The following is a 27,229-nucleotide window of genomic DNA, read 5'->3' on the forward strand; positions in this document are numbered from 1 at the left end:
GCTGACCTCCATTTCAGTCTGCACCATTCCTTGTACTCCAATCGCAATTCATCAGCCAGGCTCGAATAGCTGTGTTTTCAGTCTATAAATCACCAGGCTAGACATCTGCCTGGCTTTCAAAGGAGTTTTGTTCTTCTTGTTGGCTACCGCAAACTTTAAGGTACTTGGAGGCCCGAAGCAGCCCAACCACCCCCTCCCAAGCAACTTGTGGTGATTTAAAATGCAAAGGACAGCTTCACAGAGAGAGCCCAGATGATGATAAAGCACTATTGTTTGTGCCTTTATGGGCCGAGACTCCAAACTTGATGTTTGCGGATTATTCCGAGAGGTAGCTGCTGGCGGGGAAAGACAGAGACAAAGCTGTGTGTCACTGCGTGCTGCAGGCCACCTCCCCTGGCCCTTGTGACAGCCCTTACACAGGCTGAATAAGAAGTGTTACAAGATGGTGTCCTCCAGCATCCCACAAAGAGCTGCTGGGGAAATGGAGCCAACGATCAGAAAGAAGCCATCAAAGGCAGTCGCGCCACCTCCCCCTCGGGTCAGGCAGCGAGTCACTGAAGTGCCAGGCACAGCTGTATCAAAGGAGCTGACACCTCCGACAGCATCGGCATTGCCGCTTGATCTGCTTCTACAGTGAAAAGGAGACCAGTTTGCACTCCACCGTGCGACACAAATGCCACAGATGGGCTCTGGATGGATAAGGGTGGCTTTTAACCACGTGTTATCCATTTTTACCAACTGCAAGTGTGTGAGGCAGTCTGCAGCCAGCTGCTGAGAAGACAGCTTGGGGTGCTCCCTGCGTGGCATCCGAGGTGACTCCTTGCTCACGTTCTTGCTCCTGCAAGAAATGAGGAGACTGAAGCTCACCTCTGGCTCACGAGGTCGGGGAAGGCTGTGTGCTGCCAGGCTCCGGGCAGAGCACATGGAGGAGGGATGCTGGGAGCCAGTCTCGTGCTTCGTTCCCATGAATTAGCACAGGCTCCTACCCTCTGTTTCATCAACTCTTTACGGATATGTTTTTACTGTTCTAAACACTGTTACTTTCCCATCCTGAAATAATTTCTGCCTGAAACACTAGCCTGTTTTGCCCTTAGCAATGAAGGTCTATTGTAACCCTTATAGGCAGGTTCATTCATATTTTTTTATCTGGAAAAGCCTTCACTGTGATTTAAAATTATTCCCTTTTTCCTCACCTCATGGAAACATATCCATGTTTCCTTCGCTATGTTCCCAGTGAATATGACACTTCTACATTAATAGAAGACAGTGGCCTGCGATAAAAATATACTTTTATGGAGAGTTTGGGCAGGAAGCATTACAGGACCTAAGCAAGAAATAAAAATACAATAAACTATATCAAAATTTAGCTCCGATGGGCTCATTGCCATGAAAACAGAAACAAGTGAGCAGACACCTTGGCAAAGACTCAATCATTTTCTGTACAGCATTCATGGAAGCAGGCAAGGGTCGAAAGCTGTTGCAAAGTTATTGGCAATAGGGAAAACAGTAACTGAAGGGAGATGACACACTTGGACGTTCTGCATTTTGTAACTTAAAGAGACAGGATCAGAGCTGAAAAATCACCTGTGAGAATTTACACAACAGCACGGGGTCTATTGGGCAGGGGTCTTCCAGTAACAGACCAGAGAACAGCAGAGTGTCTTCATACTGCCCAGAAAACCCCTGCAAGAAGTGCCAGCCAGGGACCCTGCACCCCCGGCTGCAGTGGGAAAAGAGGACAGACAAGGAGAGAAGGTGCCGGGCAGCGGAGCTGGGACTTGAGGGGCAGTTTTGCCCCGCAAGCACTGATCTCCCAGCTCACAGCCTGAAACTGAAGGCACTGCACCAGAGTGCTTCCAGCTCTCTGGAGCACGCTTCTGAACAGAAAAAGGGTCTTCTCCACCAGGTCTGCCTGGATATACCCTGGCTGGAGCATGCTGAGCTACCCAGGACAGAGGGTAAGGAACCCATCCAGGACTAAACCAGAGCAATTTACCCCTGTGAGCATTCACAAGCACAGGAGAATGCATGTGTGTTTTGCAGCCATACTACTGACCAGGGTCCCAAGACCATATATACCTCCCCCTGACTGGTAACATCGATGAAGGTCTAAGAGCATCTGGCTCCTGGCAGAGCCTTTTCCTCTGGGGCAGAAAACGCCTGCCCAGCCCTCGGGAAGAGGCAGCGGAGGCAGCTGCCTCCTGCGGTAGCAACTGCAGCGCAATCTTGGACCTTGAGGGCTTTTACCCCTGCAGGGAAAGCAAAGACTAACCAAAAATATACACTGGGGTTGCCTGTTTCGCCTCCTGGAAATTAGGCCACTGGTCCCAAAGAGCACAGGAAAAATCACATTCATTTCCACAGAGATTTTATCACCTCAGTCTTGGCATGGGAGAGGCATCTCCGCCCAGCTGTGAGCAAGCGAGCGCATTCTGCTGGCTTTTTTTATGTAATCAGAACAAATTCCTCAGAGATGAGTCACGGGGTTTCAAGGGTGTCCAGAGAGATGTCAAGCAGCCCTCAAGTGTAAATCAGTGACACACCTTGCCCAGAGGACACATGCTCGCCGGCAGGCCCGTTTCCTCTGCGGACACCAGGCAAGCGAAAGGGCTCAATGGATGTTCCCAAGGAGGCTCCCACGAGCCACACACACACGTGTGGCACCTCCAGACCCAGGACGCTGATGGTGTTTACATTTTCTGTGTAAAGACAGTGATGGTTTCAGGGTGGAGCTGGAGTGCTTCCCTACAGCTGCTCTCCAAGCTTAAACACTGAAGATTTTTGGTCATCCAGGCTGGAGGAGCCCGGCAGTCAGGGAAAAAGATTTGAACTTCAGAAACAGAGGTTCTGTCCCACCAAAGCCTAGTCAAACTGCAAGGGCTCCTGCCTGAGATGCTAGCTATGGTGGAACAGCTGCATCCCCTGGCAATTGTTTCAGTGCTGTGATGTTGCTACATTAAACCTTTTCTGCTCCCCTACCCAGGAAGGAGTACTCCAGCCTGCGTGGGTCTGCAGGCCAGACAGAGAACAAAGACGATACTTGCATAATTTCAAGGCACAGCCTGCTTTAGTGTCTCCTTTTGAGGCTGAGGTGTAGAGGAGGACCAGGAAGAACTAAACTGGACTCTCCAGGATTATGTCCAGAAGTAACACTGAGGAAAATGCTGTTGAGCCTTTGGGTGTCATAGTAGAAGGAACAGACGAAAACCTTGGTGGAGCTTGGCTGTGGATCAGTCTTCTTTCACTAATGCCAAGGGTAATGTTGGGCACAAGATGCTAACGCAGGGCAGCCTCCCAATTTGCAAACGACATGCAGGTCTCTCTTCAAGTGGAGTGTGCAGAGTGCTTCCAGTCTAGACTGGGGCAAATCTCCATTTGAGGGCAACTGCAGAAGACACAACCCAACTATCATGCCCTTCACCTTTCAACTTCACCCTCAGGTGACCAACAATTACCAGCTACCATTAATATTAAATGGGAAAGAAAGAAATGCAATCCTCTCCCTGCTCTTCACATTCCACGATATCACAAACAATTTGTCATATTGGGAGGGGCAGAGGCAGGAGGAGCATTAATTATTGATACTTGGGGACAGATGGCTTTTCTTGTACAAGGGCAGCGAAATGTAAGAGGAGCCTGTGGGTGAGGATGTGCGGATTAGGTGGGCAGATACATATCAGATAACCAGCCTTCAAGTGGAACAGGAACCTTCCTCCTAGAACCAGCTCCGCTGGCCTGCAGAGCTCCCATCAACAACCCTGGCTGCAGAAACAAATCCACTGACATCTGAATTAGTGAGGCTTTACCAGAACCTTTCAACGCTCCCTCACCTCCATACAGAACATCCTGGACACGATGACTGACAGCTTCCAGACAGCAGAGGCCTGACAAACCAGGCACCAACTGGTCTCTCTAGGAGACCCTACTGGTTGCATTTCACATCCTCATCTACTGCCCTGTGCCATGCAAGGTTTATTCTTGAGACTACATATGGTGCTCAAGAGTGATTCTCTCCTGCCTTCCACTGCCTTCTGCATCCCACCCAGGGTGCTGGCCTCCCGAATCAAAGATCCAAGTGATCTGGACTGGTGACTTCAACCAGAGACTCTGCCACCCATCTCTTTTTGCCAGCTTTTCCCATTGAATCACGTAAGGATCAAGAGCAAGATGACTTCACTCTTGTCAGCTCCTGTGCACGTCACAGGACGTCAGAGACACCTACCAGGTTGCAAAACAGGCTTGGCACGGGACACCCGCTGTGACCGTCTCCATGTCCAAGAGCAGTCCTGGGACTGACACCCTTATGGGGCAGGACGAACAACTGAGCAAGAATGATTCTCCACCAAAGGCAGCCGATTCACCAGAGTGGACACAGTGGCACCAGAGACAAAAGCTTTTTTCCTGAAACTTTCATGAACGGTCTCTGTACCCACTGCTGGAGTCAGGCATCTGCATCCATTTTCACTCTGGGGTAGTCGTGTCTTTGCTGGAAGCTGCACCGACTCAGACCTGAGCCTGGGCAGCCGAGGGTCCTGTCTCAGACAGTGGTTAAAAGCAGATGCCCAGAGAAATCAGAACTGGGCAAGCCAATGGTAATACCTTCTCTACTAATGCAAGAACGATATTCCTCAGCTATTTTCCATTCGGGGATTTCACAAGCCGGACACCACCTCTTTACATAGTGACTCAATTCAGTTTTCCTCTCTGGACGTACCCCTTAAATCCTGTAAATGGGCACTCACTTTCCCAGCCAGGACAGACTAAATCCATGGTTATTCCACTGAGCAAGGCAGACTTTCTCGCTACCTCCACAGGCCCAGAAGGTACCTCAGGACTAAAATGTCCAGGCCCTTGATATACAGGGGACCTCCTCTCAGTCTTTTCCCAAACTCAGTTTGTTTTCTTGTCCTCTGCTCAGAGGTTTTTCCAAAGCCTCATTACTCTGATAATTAGACATGCTCCTCTCATTTTTCAAGTTGACTAATCACTGATTTCTAATTCCTCCGAGTCTGCCCAGGGTCAGGCAGCCTGCAGCCTGTGAGAGTCCTAAGACAGATACAATCTCGCGATTTGGAAAAACACAACTTCCCAGCTTCCCTCCTGGCCTGGATCAATGGCAAAGTGCTCGAGGTGAACAAATGCTGAGTGCCAGGAGACCGCTACTGTCCGTGAACAATACAACTTCTCACAACATGGAGTAGGATGGAGAAACTTTTCCTACCTAGGAGCCAATGAAGAGGGGGGAAGCAATCTTAGAAAGACCTGGGCCACATCTGTGCTGGGAAAGATTGAGCTCTAACAAAAAAGCGGCAAACCTTCCCACTATAGAAGCTTTCACCAGTGTCCAAGTTTGCTCTAGTTTGGTACAGCAAATGGACAGACCTGAAAGAGCGCCTTTATAGTGCTGCATTATACCAACGTGAGGGCTTTTGTTCCTCTAAAAATGCCATTCATCTCACTGTGATAGTACCAGCAAATGTTTCTAGTGTAGATCTGGCTTTAAAGAGCACTCTCCACGGAGCCGTGATGTGTTTACACTAGCTAACTGCTGCTGAACAGTCAGATGAGAGCTAACCCGGGCTAATCTCACCTCCCCCACATTTCACAGGGGCTAAGGAGGGGATCATCTAGCAAAAGAAGCCTATGGATTAGAGAACAATACCATGGATCAAAAAGCAGGAGGAAGCTACATCTTTTCAACCACAGAGCTGAATTGCTCCCTTTCACCCTACTTGAATTGATGTTTATGTGAATCTTTTCCCTGCTGCTCGAAGAAGGAATCACATTATATACACATTCCAGAGAACTTTTTCCCAGCAGAAACAACCGTTTTTATCACACATTGCACTTGGGAGAATATCTAGAATTTTACAGGCAAACGCATGGGTGGAGCTGTGTTTTGACCCATACAGGAAAGCTGTAAGTTGACATCACCATCCCAGTCAGGCTCTGGAGTCGGGGCGGTCGGCGGGCTGGGAAGGAAGATGTGCTCGGCAGGAGCTCCCTACCTCTTTGATGGCAGACATCTTGATGTTCTCATAGTAGTGCAGCGGTGCATTGGGTGAACTCATGTCATAGCCAAACCCAGCTACCGCCACCTCATCACAGTTGTGGAGCGCCATGGTTATTGCTACGCTTCCCAAGGTGGGGATGTTCTGAGAGGAGAGAAAGCAGGAATGGAAGTCATTAGCAGGTTGCCATTTCTATAATCAAATATTTCCCCTTATTGTCTCTGCTCACAGGGACACTGCTGCTACTATGCAGAAAATCAGGAACAGGGTATTTGGCTATATCTGCAAATCAGCTGCCCAATGTCAGTTTGAGGGGTCAACAGCCTCCCAGCTTGTAAAGAAAATCATATGGTAGCCAGCTTCCTGCAAAGCATCTGGCACAAAAGCAGCAGCTCTTGTTTGAGGCTCTATGACCTGACTCTCCAGGGGGGTATTGAAGGGCAGAGGGACTAATGCAAATGGTCAGACTCCCCTTCCACGACTTTGCTATCCCAAGAACGGGGCAGCAGACGAGCTGGAGGATGAATCACAGTGGATACGTTAGTTTTCTGAAATTAAAAGACACAGATACTGGATTACAAATTCTATGCACGTTACTGGCTTCCAGCTAGGCTAAAGAAGAATACTTATCCCAAATGGGCCACCACACAGGAGCAGAAGTGAGGAACAGTACAAACTCCTTATTTTACTGATGGCAAGAGCCATTTAAGGAGGCTGTTTAACAGCTCTGGGAGATGGAGAGGAGATCAAGCAGACCCAGGCAGTGTGCACCGAGCCCCCTTCCTTTGCTCAGGGGCACCCCCACAGGCAAAGGACCCTCTGGCCTGTGCCACAGCCTTCCTCACCACAGCACAGTGGGAAGACAAGCAGCAGTGGGAAGCCAGTCAGAGATGGGTGCGAGCACCCTGAGCAGGGACACCCCGCCTGTCCTCTCCCATCTGCTGACCTGCCATTTGCACTAAAAGTCCAGCCTCAGCCCTTCCCATTTCATCTGGATTCCGCCAAGACCCTATGACAGTGGTGCTGTACGGCTGCAGCTCCTCCTGTGCGTTCAGATGAACACGACCGCTGTGACGGACCAGCGTTTCCAGTGCAAAACCCTAGCTCACAGACTTTTCTAGCTCCCCTTTAGCCAGATGAAGCCAGAGGTAGCTTTACCCCAGGGGCTAGGGAGAGGCTGAGAAATCCACCCACATGTCTTATCTTCATTTGTAGAGCATCCAACACCGGCTGTATCAAAAGTATCACGAATTCAGAGGACATGCTGAGACAGTCACCAAGGGTGACAGCCTCTTCGCTGAGAGGTAGAAACCAACTGCACGCTTACATTTTGCATTTAAAATGGTCTACCCTGATCCCGTGAGCAATGCTATTGCAGTTCACCTGATGTTTGTAACAGTCTGGGAACACAGTGTTTTGAGTTTCTGCCTCTCCTTCAAAGGAACTGGCTTTTGGCAGCACACTACCTTGCTCACTTCTGACTACCTGACCAGTCCCAACATTCTGCAAGCAAAGAACGCCACCCATCCCCTAGCTGAGATGCGCAGAGCTGGGTGCACAACCCGTGTGCTATGGAGAACGCCACTACAGTGCACTGGAATTACACCAATTTGAAGACAAATGCCCAAAAACTGCTTGTGGCTAAAACAGTGAGACATTAAACCCAAAAATTTGCAGTGCAACTGTAATAGTGCCCATATGGAATGAAAAGACCTTACTACATCCTCCTGTGCCAGCTCTAGATGTTAGGAAAAACATCAGAGTCATTTTGTACTCACTCCTTAATTTCAATTGATGCTCACCACAAGCAATATTGTTTTTATTCTGGTTACTTTAGTTAATTGTTAATTCCCTGGCAGCCATAAAACATCAAGGAGGGGTTTAAAAAAAATTGAAAAAAGTGTATTAGGCAAGGATAAGAAAATTCCCCCAAATTTCAAAATATGCAAGAACATCCTGTCTTCCCAGACATGGCAGTTCAAATTCCGATATTCTCAGCTTTATGTTTTACATAGGAGATTACATTCGGATGTCAGTGGAATTGCATCAGCTGGTAAGGGAACTTGCCACAAAACCCTTTCCCTCAGCCGAGCTGTAGTTACAGTGTCCAAAACATAGCGAGTAAATGGTTATGTCCTTGAGAACGTATCATCGTTGGGAATACGACGGCGTTAACACCACCCACAATTGCACTGGGCCCATTCCCACGGTACAGCTCAAGGGACATACAGGGTCTTTGCCTGGAGGGAATTTCACTGGCAAAGTTAACATTTAAGAGCTAACTTTCTAATGTGAGTCTTACAAACCACAAAGAATTAATCATCCTACCCAACCTTACGGGAGGACTGCCAAACTACCATAACTTTCTTTCAAGCATATTCTTATATCTGTTTCGAGATTAACAGATTACAGAAATCAAATGTGAACTTTCTTTTGGTCACCAAATTATCTGCCTGTCTTTTTTTCTACATATAATACCTCCAATGGTCTTTATGGAAAAATAGGAAATAATTTTCTTATCTGCTTCAGTTCTTCAGTAACTCCTGACATGCCAGTATCTCGGTACTGCCTGCTACTCTCTCAAAAATGACTGAAATACCAAATACTACCAAGGACTTCCTGACCTCTCAGATTGTGGTAGGTGTATCTGGTTTGGCCCCTACAACTAGTACGAGATCACACGGTGCCCTTAGCAAAAAAATCACACTCAGAAACTGATGATCTGATGGCAGTTTTTAATTAAATTATGCCTTATTGATGTTAGCACTCTCCAATACTATGGTAGCTACAGCCTAGCGCGTGTCCCCCCCTTGAAGACAGGGATCTGCAGCCATTCACTCACACCTTCACTGCTGAGACACAGCCTCACGTCCCACTGCTGCAGTCAGAACCGCGTGGGCTAGAGAAGACCACCTAGAAAATATGTAAGAATTATCCCTGCTATTCACTGAGGGCAGTAACTGTTTGGGCAGCACAGGGGTGCTTGTAGAGCCCACCCTTAGTAAACGGTGTGGATAACAGCACCTGCTAAAAGAAGAATATGAGTACAAACTGTGTGCACCCACATGTGCCTGGATCAAATACAGGCAACTGGACATTTGCTCCGTTAAAGCAGAAGTAACCATCCACCAGACGGATTAAACAGTAACCGGGGAAATTAGAGAGACTTGGAAAAAAAAAAAAAAGGAGCCAGCTTGAACATAAGTATAAAAGAAGCATGATTGCCGGTTAACTGCATGTCATTAGTAAGGCAATATAGTGTTTTGGTTCTGATTTGGTTTAAACTACAGGAACTGAGCTGTTTTCTCTTGTGACAGCCTGCTGAGCTTCTGCTACTCCTTCCCTCTGCTGAAAATGAAGCACTGCCTCATGTCCAGGTTGCGGCACGGGAAAGAAAAGACTCTGTAGGATCTAGGGATGTGTCCCAGGCTGTGCTGCAGAGAAGCCAACTCAGCAGTGTTCTCCAGGTCCAGGGGAAAGGGCTCTCCTCTCAGCAGAGGAGTGCAAATGAGAGGGGACATGTATCAGAGGGAGGAAATGGTTATACTTATTCTCTAGCTGCATCTACAGTGTTTCTGAGCTCTCCTGGTCGTACACAGACATGTAAATTCATTTGCTGCTAAACTGTAATCTGGACCTAATGAACCACATAGAACCTTTGGGGCAAGTTGGGGGACAAGTCGCTCCAAAAGAAGTTAGGCATCATGGACATTGCTGTGCCAAACCTGGCTTGCTATGCCCTGCACAATGCGTCAGTGCTATCTCACCACACACACCCTTGTGCCGTGCCCGAAAGACATACCAAAACAACCACCACACCTCTTGCACTAAGTTATGAAAATAAAACTCTCTCAAACAACTGAGCAGGCCTCTTGTTATTCTAGGCCATTGCTGAGGAAAAAAACCCAAAATCGCAACATCCCGCCTCAGGAGTAATAATCTGGGGTTGGACCAGCTCAAAGCCTGTCTTCCTGCTCATGGCCCTCTCTGTGCCTGGGTATTCCTGTACCAACAAGCAATGCTGCTTTCAACCAAATGGTTGAAGAACAGCTGCCCAACAGTGGCCAGTGCCGAGGCAGGAGCCTCCTGGGATGCTTCCCAGCCACACAAAGACTGGCCAGTGCAGGCCAGGCCACAGCATGGGGCTGCCTGGAGTGGCCCAGCAGGACCACTGCTCCAGATGTGGCCACGATGAGTGTCTGACCTGAACTGGTGCCCACCAGGGAAAGCTGGGAATGGCAAGACCCCAGAAAACATTGGCAGTCCTCTCTCCCTGCCAGTTCCCTGCCACAAGCCTTGAACTTGGCCTTGCAAGCTGTGTACTCCCTACTGCGTTCTCATAGGTTTCTGTCCTACCAATGGTGGCCACCAGGTTCAGCATCCCCTCTCCAGCACTGGTAAACAACTGCAAGGGCAACCTCCTTGGATAACGTGGCCTGAATGGACAGTCCACATTTCCAAGCCTGGCCTGCTTGTCTAAGCCCAAACATCTGGAAAATGTAATATCTAATATAACGCTCCCCAGGGATTAGCCCTTTGCCTGGTCCCATTTGAGAGAACGCAGCACACTGACAGACGAGCCAGAGATGACACCAAAAGGCCATCTGACAAACAGAAGCAGCAAACACAGCAGCGGTGAGCGATGCGTCACCACAGCAGCGCTGGGCAAAGGCTGCCTGTGCATCTGGAGCACGGCTCCTTCCAGGGGAGGTGAGCCCATGCGTGGTGGATCCTGGGTGAAAAAAAGCATAAAGGCAAGACAGGCAAAGACGTCCAGTCTTGTGCTGTGTCGGGGATCACCGCAAGCTCTGTGCGGTGCAATCACAGCCAGGCTGCATCACGAGGTCAGGGGACCAGAAATGCCTCTAGCAGTACAGACAGACATAGGACAGGTTCTCCCAACTGCTCCTCCACTCTTCTCCGCTGCAAGGGGAAAGATAAAAGGCTTCCCCTCAAGACATTGCTGTTTCATCTCCCATTGGTCCCCCTGAAGAGGCTTTAAAGACTGACTTCTACTCATGCAAGAAAAGAGCCAGCCAGCAGAAATGAACACCAGCCCTCCTTTGGACTTACTGGGGGCTGAGCACCACCTCATGGGCTTGCGCTGGAGATCCAGTGCTGGCAACTGAACCAGGGGACTGTAACTGCTCTTTGCTTGGTGCATGTGAAAAGCTCGCACTGCTTTTCATTCCATGCCCGGGTCATTTCTGTGTCACTGCCTGCTGGACTGGAAGGAAATGACTGCTGTAAATCTGTTTTTAGAAATATTTGACTCCCTTAATATGTTAAATGAATTCCAGTTATTTATGGGATTTTACTTAGCTCGGAGTAAGACATATTGGACTGTTCAGACTATTCCAATTGTTACCTTTTTCACTAAAAGGGCAAGGCATTGCTAAAGAATAAATTCCCTAAAAACAATAATGCAACCAGATATTCAAATTAGTTTAACTACTGTATTAATTTATTTGAGGAAAAACTTGAAGAATTGATCACCTAGGAAAAATTGCTACCTTAGTTTTATTGGTTACAGACCTAACAGCAATAAAGTCAAAACAAAAGAAATACAGAACAAAACTATAATAGCATCATATGCTATAGACAACAGCCGCTGCATTTTCTTTTTGTTCATTTACGTTTGCATAGGAACAACCCCAAACCTACTCTTTGCTTCCCTTAGCTGGCAACTTTGGAAATATGGCATAAAAAACAATTTAGCATCACTTATTGTGAGCAGACAACTACCTGCAGAGTGGTCCCTGTCACAGGAGGTAACAACCCACAGTGCTGCCCCCACAGCTACCTCCATCCAGGCACAGAATCAGTTGCAATATTTGGCTTCAAAGGATAAAGCAGAGCATCTCCAACACTCTTCCTTCACTTCCCTTAGGTATCCCTTGCCGTAAGCAGGAGAGAGCCTCCAGAACTGGCAGTCAACAGCAGAGCAAAAGGGAAGGGCCAGAGGCCTGTGGCTGGAGACACGACAAGCCAGCTGCCCAGCAGGTTTCCGTTCTGCCATTTAACTGCGAAGTTCCTATACAACTTAGCCCCAACCAAATCTCTTTTGACCACATCTAACCTGATGCGCAAGCTCTGATTCACCATTTGCCATAGAGCGGCTTCCTGTGCAATGCAGGGACTATTTCTTAAGGACAGAACAATTTACCAGAGGGCAAGCAAGGGCATGACTTTACCACACGCTAGCTGCTCCGCGGTAACCACGTATATGCTTCACCCTGTGCTAAATGGGAGTTCACGGCCTACTCTTTCATAGAAAGGTAAACTCCCTTCAGTTGCTTTGCACCTATTGTGTGCAGAAGCACGTGGTTGGGCATTTACCAATGCATCTGCACGTGGTATGCATTTACCTGCTACCCTATAATGGCTTGTCCGAATGTCCATTCCCCAGCAGCTCATGGACTGGTCACACTGCAGTGGCAATGGACTGAACAGTCCAGCCCATGAAGCAGATGTACTGTCTTGCAAACCCAAAGCTTAACAATGACACCAAGTCTCTGTATTTGACTGCAGTGGCCCTTTACCTGTCCCTCTACCTGCTTTAGAAGACGCTGTGCAAGTGCAAATAAAGGAGAAGCACACAACTAGAAGGACGGGGCGGCAGACTGCTCTGCTGCTGCCATCCCCCACCTCTCTTCTGCTCCATAAAGACCCAACAGGTCCCCAAGACACAGCCTTCACTCGGTGTCGTTCCAGCAATAACAGCCAAGGAGACAAAGCTTGCTGGGACCAGGGCAGCTCAGTACTAATGAGAGAAGGGGTCGTTATGACCAGCCAGGGCAGCTGAAAAGCTGCCTATGGAGCAAAAGGTCACCACTGGCATCTCCAGAAAGGCTGCCTGCCCACAGGCCAAACCACGTAACAGCAAAGAGAAGCCCTGGGGCAGGACGTGCTAACCCTCCAGCATCAGAGGTTAATCCCCGAGTGCCTGTGGGCTGTCAGCACGCTGCAGAGGTGCTAATCCACGGCCAGGTGCCTGACGCAGCCTGATAACACCTCCTGCACACGGCTCCTCCTTCACCAAGCTGGTGCTGAGGCTGGGTGAAGTCCAGAGGAGGATGCTTTATCTCTTTTGTAAGGGGTCTGTAGTTTCAGCCATGTCCAGTACACCAACAAAGACTTACAGTTTTGGGCAGCAGAGCTCAATCTCATAAGAAAAATCATAAGCAGTTCCATGGATGCACAGCACCAGCAGAGAGGGAGAAATAAACACCACAGTCTGCACTGGAGTCCTCAGAGTCCTGATAATTTGTGTAATCTGAAATGTTCTCCTGGCCACCTCACAGCATGCTCAGGGCTCCCAGAGGAGCCAGAAAGCCACTGCTCCAATGGCTCTGAGCGCTACTTGAGTGGGCAGGACTATTCACTACACAGCAAAGAGCACCATGGCAATAACCATCCCTAGTGTTGTACATGCAACAGGCAATGACACCTCTGAGCTGATGGATGTTCATGCTTGTCCCCCAGTAAGCTGTCTGCAGTGCAAGGTAGGTTACTGCATGCCTGCATTATCAGTGCGATACCAGTGATGTCTGGTTTCAAGCCCAAAAGACCTGTATACACAGAACTTCCACCGTAACATAACTCACATACATACACCTTTGGCTAGTGAGACAGCCAAGCCTGCACCCACGCCTTAAGAGGATTCTTTAATCAAGGAGAGGATCTTCACTAGCTCATTTCTTTTGTGTTAAACCATTTCCGAGCATTAACATTTAATTTTACCCTTTAGTTTAGGATCCGTTGCTAGGATCCTAAACTAAAGTCTTTCTTTATCATCAGCTTATCCCAAGAAAAAAGAAGTTCACATGCAGTAGGAAACAGCTCTCCCTCTTCTTAAAGACTTCAGTAAATGGACTGAGGAAACTCCTGAAAAGCTTTACCGGTCCCAGAGAGAAGTCACTGTTCATTGTGGGTGACCAGCTTTGCTCCTTGCTCAGACTTTCAGCTACTAATGCCACAAGTGCAATCAAAACGCACATCTCAATTGTACCCCGCTACTATCCTCCAGAACCATCTGGCCCAAATTATATTATCAAAGCAGAGGATGTTACTACATTCACCCTTTATTGAATCCTGGGAAAAATGCTTTGAGACCAGCCCCAAACTATTTTACTAGCTCTCCTCAACCTTGCTGAAAAAGCCCCCAAATTACAAAGTTAATTGGCAGCACATTGTTACCATATGTGGTGTGCAAGAGAAGCACTGAAGTTTATTTAAGTATCAGAACCAAAGAAGAGTGGAACATTACTGCTCTTTATGAGGATTTCGCGTTGGCCTTGATTACTAAGGCACCCCCAGCCTTGATCCTCCTGTGTGTAGCCTGCCCAACATATCACAGCACACTGCGGCATGGGGGCACCAATCTGCCCCCACCTCAGTTCCCCCTGAGAAACTCTGGACAAATACTAGTTTTGCTTACTAGACCTCAGCGTTTTCCTTCTCCATGTTCCTATGCTTCTTTCTTGAGTAAAGTTTTCCAGGCTGTCTCACATCTTTAAAGCGTGACCCTGAACCCAACCAGCTGTGTTCTGCAGCTGCTGGGTCATGCTGTCTCTTGTGGAGCAATCCTCCTTGCTCTAGCTGCTTCACTCATCTTGCTAGATCTCTCTCATATCTTTAGTAAGAGTTGGATTCTTGGTCTACAGGCTCTGATTTCCACTCTTCCCACTTAAAGTCTCAGTGAAAAAAGGTCTGTAGCAAATTTGTATCACCGGGATCCTACTCAGACTCTCCTTCCATTTTTACAATGGCATCAGTAGCTTCTGTTGAAGCTTTTGCACTCATGCAGCAGCATTCACTAAAGCGTGAAGTCCCAGCAGCTCCATGACAGCAGTCCATAGTTGATGTCAGCAGTAAAATTTGTACCTACAGGCTACTCTCTCCCTGTTTTTAAACTCTGACAACATCACTGTATTAGAGCGCCCTTGCCCCGAGAGCACAGGGTAGACTAATGTCCCAGCCCCACAGATGCACCTGCAGAGATCCTGCTGCCCCATCTGAAGGAATGAACTACAATTTACACACTCTAGCAAGGGTCATGGGCAAAGACTGCTTCCCTTAAAGCTCCATAAACTATTTTTGAATGCTCAAATGAACTTTCATGAAGTGAAACATCAGGTTTCAATTAAGATGCCTTCATTTCCAAATCTGATGTGTGTTAAACAACCTATCAAAACCTCATAAACTTCAGTTCACAGCATTTTCATTTCCGGATTCTCTCTTCTCCTCTCAGCTTAAGTAATATCTTGTGTATTAAAATAACGTGTTTAAAAATAAAAACAAATCTGTAGGAAAAAAAAAAGACAAAAAGACTGATGATTTCTGTCCTTCATTGGGGCAGCAGTCCTGGTTTTCTGGAAGTCAAGTCAAGACCACATCCTTCTAGGTGTAAGTTCTGGAGAATGCAGAGAGGTGAAGTAAGTTACTTCCTAGCTGACAGGAATATTTGGGTTAAGATACCGTCAGTGCACGAAGCAAAAATCCAGTGTTCCCAGAACCACTTGGCAGCTTCTGTACGTACACACGCAGTAATGCATTTCACAAAAGAACCATTCTGTGTGGCTGAATCTGTCTGCACATCTTGCACACCGCATTTTAAGAAGCGAGTTTCTTACCTCCAGGCACCCACCCTTCTGACCTGCACAAAACAGGCATCTCTAATGTTTCTGAAGACTTCACGATATAATTAGAGCATGGAAAATGAGGCACTATTCTGTCTAGTCCAAACCCATGCTGCAACATGGCAAATCTGTACTAATGACAATGGAAGGACAATGCCAGGGGCAGAGCAAGCAGACCTTGTCCAGCAAAAGTGCTTCTCTCCGGGTTTGTCAGCTGTGCTAATGTGCCCAAAAATGTCACGTGTGGTCTCTGTCAACAACTACATCACATGTGTACATGAGTAATTCACCCAACCAAGTAATACTTTTTCTAATGGCTGATATATTAGGTAGAGCAAATATAAATAGGTTCTGAGGACAGTGTTTCAGTGTGAGATAATCCAGAAAACCCAAGTCACCACCTTCTCCACACTAACGCTCCAAAAATCTGCACTGGAGGTGAGAGATACTGGAATGACCATGGAGGTATTTTATTAATAACTATGACCTAGTACTGTGTTTTACATTGTTTGCTCTTGTAAGCTTTTATATCTAAAACTTGTCACTGTAAGATCAGAATTTCCTACCAAAAGCCTCATAAAACAAACCTTTACTCTCTTTTACTATAAGCCAGGGATACAGGATAAGCAGTGAGGTATCAGTGATTTTAGGCTGCAGTCTCCACGAGGACAGCAAATTGCACAACTGTAGCACAAACTTTAGGGAGACCTGCACCGTTTCCAGACGTGCTGAGGGTGCAGAGAGCAGGGTTCCTTCTTCCTGGAAGAAGGCCAATCGCATCCTGGGCTGCATCCAAAGAAGCGTGGCCAGCAGATCGAGAGAGGTGATTCTCCCCCTCTACTCTGCTCTCGTGAGACTCCACCTGGAGTACTGTGTCCAGCTCTGGAGCTCTCAGTACAAGAGGGACATGGACCTGTTGAAGCAGGTCCAGACGAGGGCCATGAAGATGCTCAGAGGGATGGAGCACCTCTCCTATGAGGACAGGCTGAGAGAGCTGGGGTTGTTCAGCCTGGAGAAGAGAAGGCTCTGGGGAGACCTTATAGACCCTTCCAGTACCTGAAGGGGGCCTACAAGAAAGCTGGGGAGGGGCTTTTTGCAAGGGCATGTAGCGATAGGACGAGGGGCAATGGTTTTAAACTGGAGCAGGGCGGGTTTAGATTAGACATTAGGAAGAAGTTCTTTACAATGAGGGTGGTGAGACACTGGAACAGGGTGCCTAGAGAGGTGGTGGAGGCCCCATCCCTGGAGACATTCAAGGCCAGGCTTGATGAGGCTCTGAGCAACCTCATCTAGTTAAAGATGTCCCTGCTTACTGCAGGGGGGTTGGACTAGATGACCTTTAAAGGTCCCTTCCAACCCAACACTTTCTATGATTCCTTTTGGGAAGGAGCTCCCTCTACCCACACAAATGAGTGCCCTTCTAGCAGGCTGTGGGTGATGGGAAATCACCCAGCTGGTGCTAGAAGCCTCAGAGATGCCTCCAGAAAAGCAGTTCTAGTACCAGAAAGGATGGATCTTGCCTTGGCCTTAAGAAGGCTGAGTGCTGCCACCATAAAAGAGCCAAAGTCCCTTCCCTTCACTGTCCAACAGCGGAGGACCAAAGGAAAAGTAAGAACAGTGTAAGCCTACTCTGCTGCTTGGTCTCTCATCCTTCCCCTGGGTTTTGCTTGCTCCGCTTTATACCTACCCCTCTGCCCATCAGGCCATTGTTGAAAGGCAGTCCGATGAAGCTGAAAGCTGCCTCCTGGATGAAGTAGGGATTCAGGATACGTATCTCATGAGGTTCTCTTGGGACACGGGTTGCCACTGACTTCCAAAAGCCATCAGAGGCACTCTGGTAACAAAAAAAGAAAAAAAAAAAAAAAAAGGAAAGACAAAACAATATGTAGAATTATATACAAAAGAGCAGATTGCTATTTTTTTTTTAAAAAAAAAACAAATACCACTACTGGCAGCAGTTCCCGCTGTCCCTGCTCGGTGCCACAAGGCATGAGTATGAGGTTGCAGTGGGAGGGTGCGTCCTGGAGGGCCGACAGCAGCACGTGCAGATGCACTTGAGCTAGTCTGGATGACGAGTGTGAGGAAGACAGAGGCACTTGGTCTTCAGCATCAATAACCCTCTCCCTGCTGCCATCTTTTCACTCTTATTAGCACTTCAGCTAATAAGATTCAGCTTTGGTTAACGGATTAAGCCTTCCAGCACACACTGTGATCACTCCCACCTGCTTCCAAGGGGATGTACCCTTGGATAGCAAAGGCTTTTAAGAACATTCAAAGACCTAAAAATGACCGTATAGCTCTACTTTCAATGTGAGCTACATGCTTCCCACTTTATCCTAGATTTATTCCCTTGTTAGCCTATGCGAATTAAGCCATAAGCTTATAAAGGTACCGTCTTGTCTTGTGAAGGGCCATGCATGTTCATGGTACAAGGGAAAAAACAACCATGCCTTTTATGGTTTTCCAATAAATAGTTTTTAATTAAAGTCTTCACCTTGCAAAGGTGGGAGAACACCGGCCTTGAATACCACTATCCTGCTAGACAGCCCTGCCTGGAGAGGGGCTCGTGCCTCTCTGCCACATCACTTGATGTCGTTGCTCCCTCCGGCTGGTCCAGATGTTAGCCAGTATAGCACGTGCTGCCCTCAAAATAACCGGAGGCTCCTTGTTCACAGGACTTACAGAACAATTGTGTTCTAATGTTTCACTTCTGTTTGGGTTAAAAAATCAGAGCAAGGCACAGGGAGGATGGCAGGAATTTTAATCTGCTAACCAGCAGTTTTGGCAGGGTAATCTGACTGAATACCTCCTTCTCGCAGCAATGAGCCATCTTCCCTGTGATCTCCATGACAAGCAACAGAGGCAGATATTACACTCTACGTGAAATGCATGTGCTTTGGAAGGCATAATTTACATCAGTTTTGGGTTGCTTGCAGCTTAACAGTGACTTTACAGTTGCTTTCAAAGCACTGCCAAAAATGTTGATGATCCCCTACAAATTCCTCAGGAGCCTCCCCTGCCCGGTAGCGATTACCCCTGCAATTATCGATGGTAATTCTGCCACAGCCTATGCCCGCTGCATCTCACACACTACTTGTCAACTCTCATGCCCTGTGGTGCTAAACACCTTACAGAGGTTTCTTTCTGGAACCATCCCCTTGGTTATCTTTAGCTGCTGAATTTCATATCCTGAAGAATGAAACTTTGGTAGATGGCTCTTGCCTTATGAAAGGCATTAACACAGGAAACTCGATGAGGATGCACGTTATTATCCAAACCAACAGCCTAAGATAGCTAAATGCCATTCCTATCCTGTTTTGATCCTATGTCCCCCCTCAAAGCTGCTCAAACTTAATGCGCTTTTGCTGACCAGGGCAAGGATCCTTAAACTCCGAGTTTAAGTTTGCATTTCAACAATGGCAAAGTGCTCTCAGGACCCTAAATGGAAAAAAATCCTAATTAACACTTACATCCTTTCATCATAGTTGATTCAGAAAGAATGCCGGGTGTCAAAGCTATCTAACACTTTCCATTACGATACGACATTTTCAGCCACTGAGTGATCTCACCATTAAAAAAAAAAAAGGTTAGAAAAAAAATATCAACTTTACAAATGTTAATAAAAGTCCAACATGCATTTGACCAAGGGATTTGAGGGATTTGGTATGTCAGCTGAGTTTTGCCTCTTGTGAAAATTCATTAAAAATTGGATAAATATGAAACCTTTGGAATTTCCTAAAGGCACACATAAAGCAGAGGTCTTTCAGTTCCAGGGAAGGAGGAAAAAAAAATTAAATAAAAAAAAAAAAATCACAGATTCCACTTGCATTAAGCATGCTCCAGGTCACAAAGAAATGAAGACGATAAACAAAAATCTTGAACAGCTACTCATTCAGCGAAACCATCTTATCATGGGTTTAAGCAGGCACACCCTGGAAAAATAGCGTGTGACCCTGAAACTAAAATACATTTATAAGTTTAATTATGATTTCACGTGCAACTCTAAATATGGCATTGCCCAAATTTTGCAAACAATCCAAACCAAAGGTCTGCAAGCTATTTAAAGTGGACAAAAGCTGCCTTTTGTTTGGACTCACGGTCCATGAGAGATTCTACATAAATTCTGGGATTTAAGGAGCTTTTACATGGCTTTTATATCACACACAAAATATTAAAGAGAAAAAAAAAATATTACAAACATTTGAGACTTTTAGTCTTTGCTGTTGCTTGAGCTGTTCAGAACGATAATTACACAAATCAGAGTTGCTAATTTTCCCAGTGCTGTGTAAATGGCTAGGACCATACCTGGGCTCCTCTCAGCTAGTTCAATGCCAGTGGATGTTATCCATAGCTGAGAATATAACCTGGCCGCCTTGGTCCCTTCAGCATGGCTGTTTGTCCTGTCATTCGTCCTGACAATTTCCCTGACCACTTTCCTCACCTATCACACAGCTCCGAAATGGTTCTGGTTTCTCCCTTCTGTCTCATTTTTACTTGCTCCGTGTTGTCCCCTGTAACTTTCCTGTGCAGTTCCTATTGTACTGTTATTGAGGGTAATCTTTCATTTTGGTATGTTTTCCCTCTGGAGTTTCTAAAACTATTCTAGGGAGAAATGTGGAGTCTCAGAGCAGACAGCTCTCATACTTCCACCTATACAGCAGGTAAAGCTCCGTAATAGGGCTAAAGAACTAAAAACTGTTTTCCTGGCTTATAATTACTGAAATGCTCAGCCTTGTGGTTTGGCTCTACAAACCCTGTAGTTTGGAGCAACATCTCAAACCTTGTGGTTTTGTTCTGCAGCTTGTCACTGGCGAGCTACAAAGCACAGCACCACCATGACTGCGGGCCCCGGGGGGCTGCTCCCCTTGACGCAACCCCCCCTTGGGAGCCACGGCGTCGGGAGTGCAGCCTCTTCCAGGGCTCTGTGCTACCGCTGATGCTCGGCCGCCGCTACGCCTGGTGTGGATGTTCGGTCTGATTGGACACAGATGTTCAGCGAGGTTTCCAAAGCAATTACTTCCCGTCGGGGGAACTCTTGTCCCTTTTTAGGCTGGGAGGAGAGAGGCAGCCACCCGGGGAGCAGCAGGCACTGAGAGGGAAAGCACTTTTCGTGCCAGATTCGGCAACTCAGACCCGCAGTTTGAGGTTGGAGGCATCCCCTGCTTTCCACTACAGTGACTAAGCCTGCAGTGCTTAAGGGTGGGCCTCTGAGGATGCAATATTCCTGATTATCATAACGATAACGAGTCAGAAAGCGAGTCTGAAAACTGCCACGTTCCTACAGCACCTCATCACCTCCTGGCATCGAGGTGGAAACCATAGGGTCCACCTATAGGGGAAATTGTGTTTCCCCAGGTTAAGTTCCCATCTTTATTATTTATTGTGCACCTGGAACCTCAGTCACAGATCAGCGGTCATGGTGCCAAGGGCTGCCAAAAAAAGCTTATAGTACAAACATAAAGAAATAAGCAACACAGAGAGAGAGGCAGACAGGAAAACGTGACTGAAGAACAAATCTGAGGGCCACAGCATTTTTAAGCAATCTTGGAGTGTTTTCAAAATTGTATAACTGTAAAGGACATCACTAAAAGCTTTGGAGGAAACCACTTAAAAAGTAGACAGAATGTGGATACGCCAGGCCTTTCCAGCCAGTCTCTCGCAGAGCTGTCATCCAGGGACAGAGGCAGAGATATCCCCTCTAGAGACACCACTCCAGGAACAAACGGGTACGGACCTGACAGACCAGAGATGATGCTTATGAAGAAGGGATTAAAAATGGCAAGGCTCACCTAATAGCTTCAGGGACAAGACAATCCAGTTTTAATTCCTCATTCTGTCCGTTTGCAGAATACTGAAGGGTAATAGGGACAGCCGGTTGTAAGCTATTTTTGTTTCCATTCAGTTTTCCATCTCCCGTTCTCAGATTTACCAAGGTGAATCACAATATACACTAACATAAAACGCGGAAACTCAGAGCCTTAGCTAAGAAGCAGACCTCAACAGAAGATACAAGCAGCTAGAAGCAGGCCGAGTCTTCCAGAACAACATTTCTAATATACTAAGCAAAATGAGGGGTAAAACTACCGCATCTTGATGACGCGGATGCTGCCTCTTCTGTACCTCTGTGATACCACTGGATTTAGGAGCACAAGCAGCATTGCTCTGGAAGACTTCTCAGTTCGATGGGAAAGGGGCAGGGAGATTGCCACGGTCAGCTATGCACAGCATAAAGCTGAACGAAGCCCGGGTATGCAGTACCCTGCTGCAGGGCAACAGGAAAGATGGAAAGACGAGGACAGAACCTGTGGTAAATGGAGATTACTGCTCTTTCAAGCTCTGACAGCACCCGAAATGGAGAGGAAGAAGGGCATGAGAGAAACAAAAAGTCAGGGGATGACGTACCAGTCACAAGACTTCACCGTGCCTGGGAGCACACAGTTCACTGGGATCTCTGCCCCCACCTAGGCTGGAATGTGTTTTATTCCATACCCGTCATCCACAAGCACTCACTGTCACACAAACACAGGGTACAGCAGCACCGCTGCAATCCATCCGCAGAGGCTTTTGAAAGGTTTCTGCTCAGGCATAACCGGATTAGATGTGGAAAGTGTGTTTCCACTAGAAAATAACCATCTTATCAGCCAACGCTGCATTTCTCAGCGGTCAAGTAGACATGGAGGCCTACAAAATGCTCTTCTACAAGTGGTAATATAAATGAAGTTGCATCATTTGCACTGATTATCAAAGCAACAAGGAGTTTTTAGCAACAAGAACAGAGGTGCTGAGAGCCTGCAGTCTGGGTTGATGGTCAACTGCCAGACCCACTAACCCACACTTCAAATGTATTTACCCAACTTTCTCAAAGCAATGGAGAACCCCTCACCACCCTCTGTACACGGCTCCGATGGCCAGCACTTGCTCTGAATGTGCCCATCTTCAGTTTCTAGCATCCATATTTTCTTCCACTCTTACCTGCCCCACTGAAAAGCTCTTACACTGCCTGAAGCAGGAACACTACACATTGTGCTCAAGCCCTTCCCTCGTCTTTTCTTTGTCCCACTGCCAAAAGAGATACAACTTTTGGAGCATCCAACAATACGATACTTCCAATCTTTTATAATTTTTGGTAATTTTGTTTTGCAGGTTTTTTTTTTTTTCTGGTTTTGTTTTTCTTCCAAATACCCTTCCACTGACCACGTCTAAAATCAAATGGTTGTAATTTCCCAGGCCATTCCCCTGTTGGTATTCCCCATCTCCCAACAGCTTCGCAGCAACCAAGAGAACTCCTGACAGGTTGTAAACCCCCCAAATTTAGCTTTTATTAATGTTTCTCAGTGTGAAACCCAGACACATTTTCTACCCAGTGTTTTCAGTGGCAAAAAAGCAGCAAAGCATGATGCAGACAAAAGCACCTTTTAATACATGGTACTGCTAGAGCTTTTTTTATTAGGGCAAAAATCTAACTATGCTGCTTCATTGGTAGCGTTGAGCTAATAATCATTCACTACATTGGCCAGAGAGTAGTTTCTTTAGGCTCGATAATTACAAGAGAAGGGAAACTTAATTCCAAGTTGTGGTTGCAGACTTCAAACTTCGTGCTAGACATATAAACTATATGACACCCTGGCTACACACAAAACTGGAAGCTGCCCCGTCCAGACGCCAGCTCAGAAAGCAGCAACTTCGATAGTGACAAAAGCCAGCTAGGACGTGAGGGTGGCACCGGGGTGTTACACGCCAGGTCAGCTTGCTATAACACAGCAACGTGCACTTTCCCGTGGCTGTCAGTAGAAGTTTCTGCCCTGTTTACCTGCGAGCATGTATTACGAATAAGCAGAAAAGCATATTCAAATAGGCCTACTGATTTTCAAACTTCATTTGACCTACATAACTGACGGCTACAGCTAACCTAAATACAGACAGATGTAGGCCTTCTGTGTTGCTGCTCTAATACCAACTGCCGTCTTCTGATTCACAGGACCAGGTAGCACGAGGCCAAGACCAGCCCTAAAGAGTCAGGAGAGCAAATCTATTTTTATGCTATGTTGTAAATGCAAAGGAATTCCTCTTTTTTTTAAATACATTTCTATGGTTTTATCCATGCAACTAAGAACAAAATATTGTACACAGTTGTAAGATAACAAAACACCGTGAAAAAGAGATTGTCTTGTGAAGAAAATGGAACTTGGAATATATCATATGAGCTGCAGAAAAAACCCGACGATTCTTCTGAGGAATACTGTGTTTCACAAGTCAAAGCATATAAATGATAGTTCACATACGGTGTGTCAGAAGACGTGTTTGTACTATGTGCAAACAGGGTGATGGATAGACTGTACTACAGACTCTTTTGTTCAAAATGTGAGCTGGATTTTGAGCCAAAATTTGAAGAAATATTCCTGTTTTGAAATAACTTAGGAAAGACGGAAGTTTTTAGTAAAAGGAATGGATTTAGATAATTTATGTTTCTGCTGTGGTTTTTTGCCTGTGAATAATAATAATTCTTCAGTGAGAAAATAGCTAAAGTAGTACAGTTTCAGAAAAATCCCAAAGAAGAACAGGCCCTATAATATCGCCATTATTTACAGGGTATTTTATTCCCATAAGGGACCAGCCCCTTTATTTCGCTATTATTTTTATGACATAGTTTATGAAATGTTATACTCACATAACATCTATTAAAAGAATACCATGGCTGAAAGGCCAAATCCACGTGTTAGTAAGCGTTGAAGTAGGACAGCCCTGCAGCTTCACAGTTTCAGCTCAGAATTTCTGTTGTGAACAGTGACTTTCTGATTTTCCCACAAGATTTTTCCTTCTATTGCCATATATCTAAGCGTTATACAAACAACACTTTCATATTTAGAGAATCCCTATAATATTTGGCATGTATTACACCATTTTACCGGGGAGAAAACAGAAAAAGATGAATGCCCACAGTTGCCTCTACCTCCTGATGCTCTACTTAGACACCTTCTGCTGAATTTTCAGAACATTTGTTAAGCTCACAGTACAACTCCATTGACTTTGCTGCTGCCAAACACCCAGCTCTCCTGCATATCCACCCCATGAGACTTAAACTGTGATTGGGAAATTCTGATCTAACTTGCCCAGCATCACATTAGGCAGTTAAAGGCTAAACCCCTCCTCAAGAGGAATCCTCAGTGTCTGTAATCAGGAGACCATTCTTTCTCCTCTCCTTTCCTCTCTCATATCTACAACATGTTCTACAGCTTCTGGAACTACTCATACCAAGTCTGAATGTCTTGCATTACAGAAATTAGTCTAAATCTCAGTCTTCCCTCTCCACTAGATAGACAGCTGTGTTCTAAAAGAGCCAGGATGTAATTATGCAATTAAGGATAACATCTGCGCAGGAGAACTGAATTAATGTTGAAAATGCAATGTTATGTTTTTGCTTTTCCTAACTTCTAGCAGCTTGATTTTTATAACCATACAGCTCTTTAAAAAATTTTAAAGGGTAACTTAATATGTTTAAAAAAAAAAAAATCAACTCAAGAAAAAACTCCACCAAATGGAGCGATTAAACCCAGGGCATGGTCTGCTCAGTGCACCTACAAGCTCCAGGAAGTTATTCTACTCTAGATCAGCTGCTGGAGGAGAAAAAAAATGCACCTGCTTATAGGGCTCCTGAACTATTTACAGCTAACAAACGTGCACGTGTTTGAGGAGTTCCCTGCCGGTTGTAAACCCTTCCCTTCTCTGCTGTCCCCAGTACCCACCACCCTCCAACACCCCTGCTCTGCTCTCTTGCCGCGCACCAGACCAGGCTACTGCTCCTTCTCGTTGCCCAGGTGGCTGGCAGGAGGAGAAGGGGCTCCTGAGATTCCAGGGGAGATTCCATGCTCCCAGTTCACTCCCCAATCTCTTTGTGGAGAAGCAATTGAAGGGGAAATCCTATTTTATTCCTATATCCCTGGAGATGCTGTTGCATCCCAATTAACTGTATGGGGAGGGCACCTGACCAGTGCAGGCAGGACAGAGGAGCCCCGGCAGGACAGACCGTGACCAGCACAGGCAGCCCAGCACTGCCGGTGTCTAACGCCCCCCATGGAACACCAGACCAAGCCATAGGATTTCACAGAACAGCAGGAGCCACATCAGTCTGCCATGGTAACACAGCCTCACCGATTCCCAGCCACTGCTCTGAAGAATTAGAGAATCTCAGCCAAATAGGGTGATAGACTTTTTTTTTTTTTTTTTTAAAACAGGGATAAAAATGTGCATTTTCAATAGCCTTATTCTGAGAGAGAGCTAAGTTATTTTAGCTGAATTTTCCAGTGCCAAACATGTGGCACGGAAAACATCAGCTCAAAGATGACAGTGTAATAAAACGGTAGAGCATTTTCCCCGTTGCTTATAACAGAAAACATAAGGTGTTCCCAGTTATAAGCACAGCTACCTGCTCCACTTACAACAGCATGCCTGCACAAAAGGAAAAAAAAAATAATTAAAAAAAGCTGTCTTTGCAGGCTTTGGTGACAAAGCATGAGGGCATCCCAGGGCATCTGAGGACACCCGTCAGCAAAGTCTTTTTTAGAGAGCTGAACTGGTTCATGAGTTTGAATACAAACAACAACTCATTAAACAACACATATTTAGACTAAACTCTTGGCACGTTACAACAAAAAAAGCTAAAGGATCACCACAGGAAGAATTATGGCCTAGAAACCCTCATTGCTTTCTGAAGTTATCTTAAAGCGCGTCCCTCGGGAAATCTTTACATTGTTTTTACAGCAAGAGTACACAGAAAATCTGTCTTCTCCTATTTTGGCATCTTTGCTGAAACGAGAAGCCAAATAATTTGTATGTTCACTGAGTGTTCATATAGAATATATACAAATTATTCAGCATCCTTTAGGAGGAGAAAGCAGAAAGGTCAAAATAACGAGAGGCTGGGAAGATGCCAGGAAGCTCCTGCCCTACTTTATTTCCTAGACTTGCATTAATAGTAGTTGTTTTACAAAAGAAGAGTTTTTAAGTAAAGTTATTTAAATTCTCTTCTTTTAAGAATATTAAATAAACTGTAATCCAAACAGAACATTTACATTTAAAAGTTTTTTCCAGTTACTCAAAGTGCTGATTGCCTGGGCCAGGCTCAGTATTTTCTGTATTTCCCAGTTGTGGGCAAAGTTTGTTTCACGGAAGATGGCCAGAACGCAACCGATGGAGCAGCTGAGAAAAACTTCCAAGTAGACCTCCCAAAAGCCTTGTGCACCCAACAGCTTGGCCATTTTCCTTCAATGTTATGCCTCCAATTAAATAAATAAATAAACAATAAGATACTAACAGTTTTACAAACCTGAAGAGACACCCTTAGAGACATCCCGTAAATGCATAACTGTAAGAATACAAATACTACAAGAAATGTGAGGTCTTCCCAGAATCTCTCTTGCTTACTACCTTCACTTGGCTTGGTTTATTTTCACTTTTGTTGTCAGGACAAGCGTTCCCATTAAATAACTGCGAGCGTTGAGGTAGGAGAGAAGCTGAATTTAGAGCGGGAGGAGGTGAGGGATTCGCACCCCGCGCACCCAGAAGCATCCTCCTCTCTTG

The 27,229-nt window shown here is 46.2% G+C and overlaps 1 protein-coding gene across 6 annotated transcripts in view; it reads right to left on the reverse strand.

Annotated features, from left to right (window-relative positions):
* The window catches only part of ST3GAL3 (ST3 beta-galactoside alpha-2,3-sialyltransferase 3), a 194,271-nt gene that overhangs the window by 11,553 nt on the left and 155,489 nt on the right, over window positions 1–27,229 (reverse strand). For 5 of the 6 annotated variants that reach the window (XM_063343468.1, XM_063343469.1, XM_063343467.1 and 2 more), the window contains 2 exons: window positions 17,340–17,486; window positions 6,009–6,155 (listed from right to left, as the gene is read on the reverse strand). In XM_063343468.1, coding sequence (XP_063199538.1) covers window positions 6,009–6,155; window positions 17,340–17,486 — 294 coding nt within the window. The remainder of the gene's footprint in view (window positions 1–6,008; window positions 6,156–17,339; window positions 17,487–27,229) is intronic. The other variant, XM_063343470.1, reaches the window with a different exon arrangement.

Source organism: Chroicocephalus ridibundus, chromosome 8 (genome assembly GCF_963924245.1).
Source record: "Chroicocephalus ridibundus chromosome 8, bChrRid1.1, whole genome shotgun sequence".
Lineage (NCBI taxonomy): Eukaryota > Metazoa > Chordata > Aves > Charadriiformes > Laridae > Chroicocephalus > Chroicocephalus ridibundus.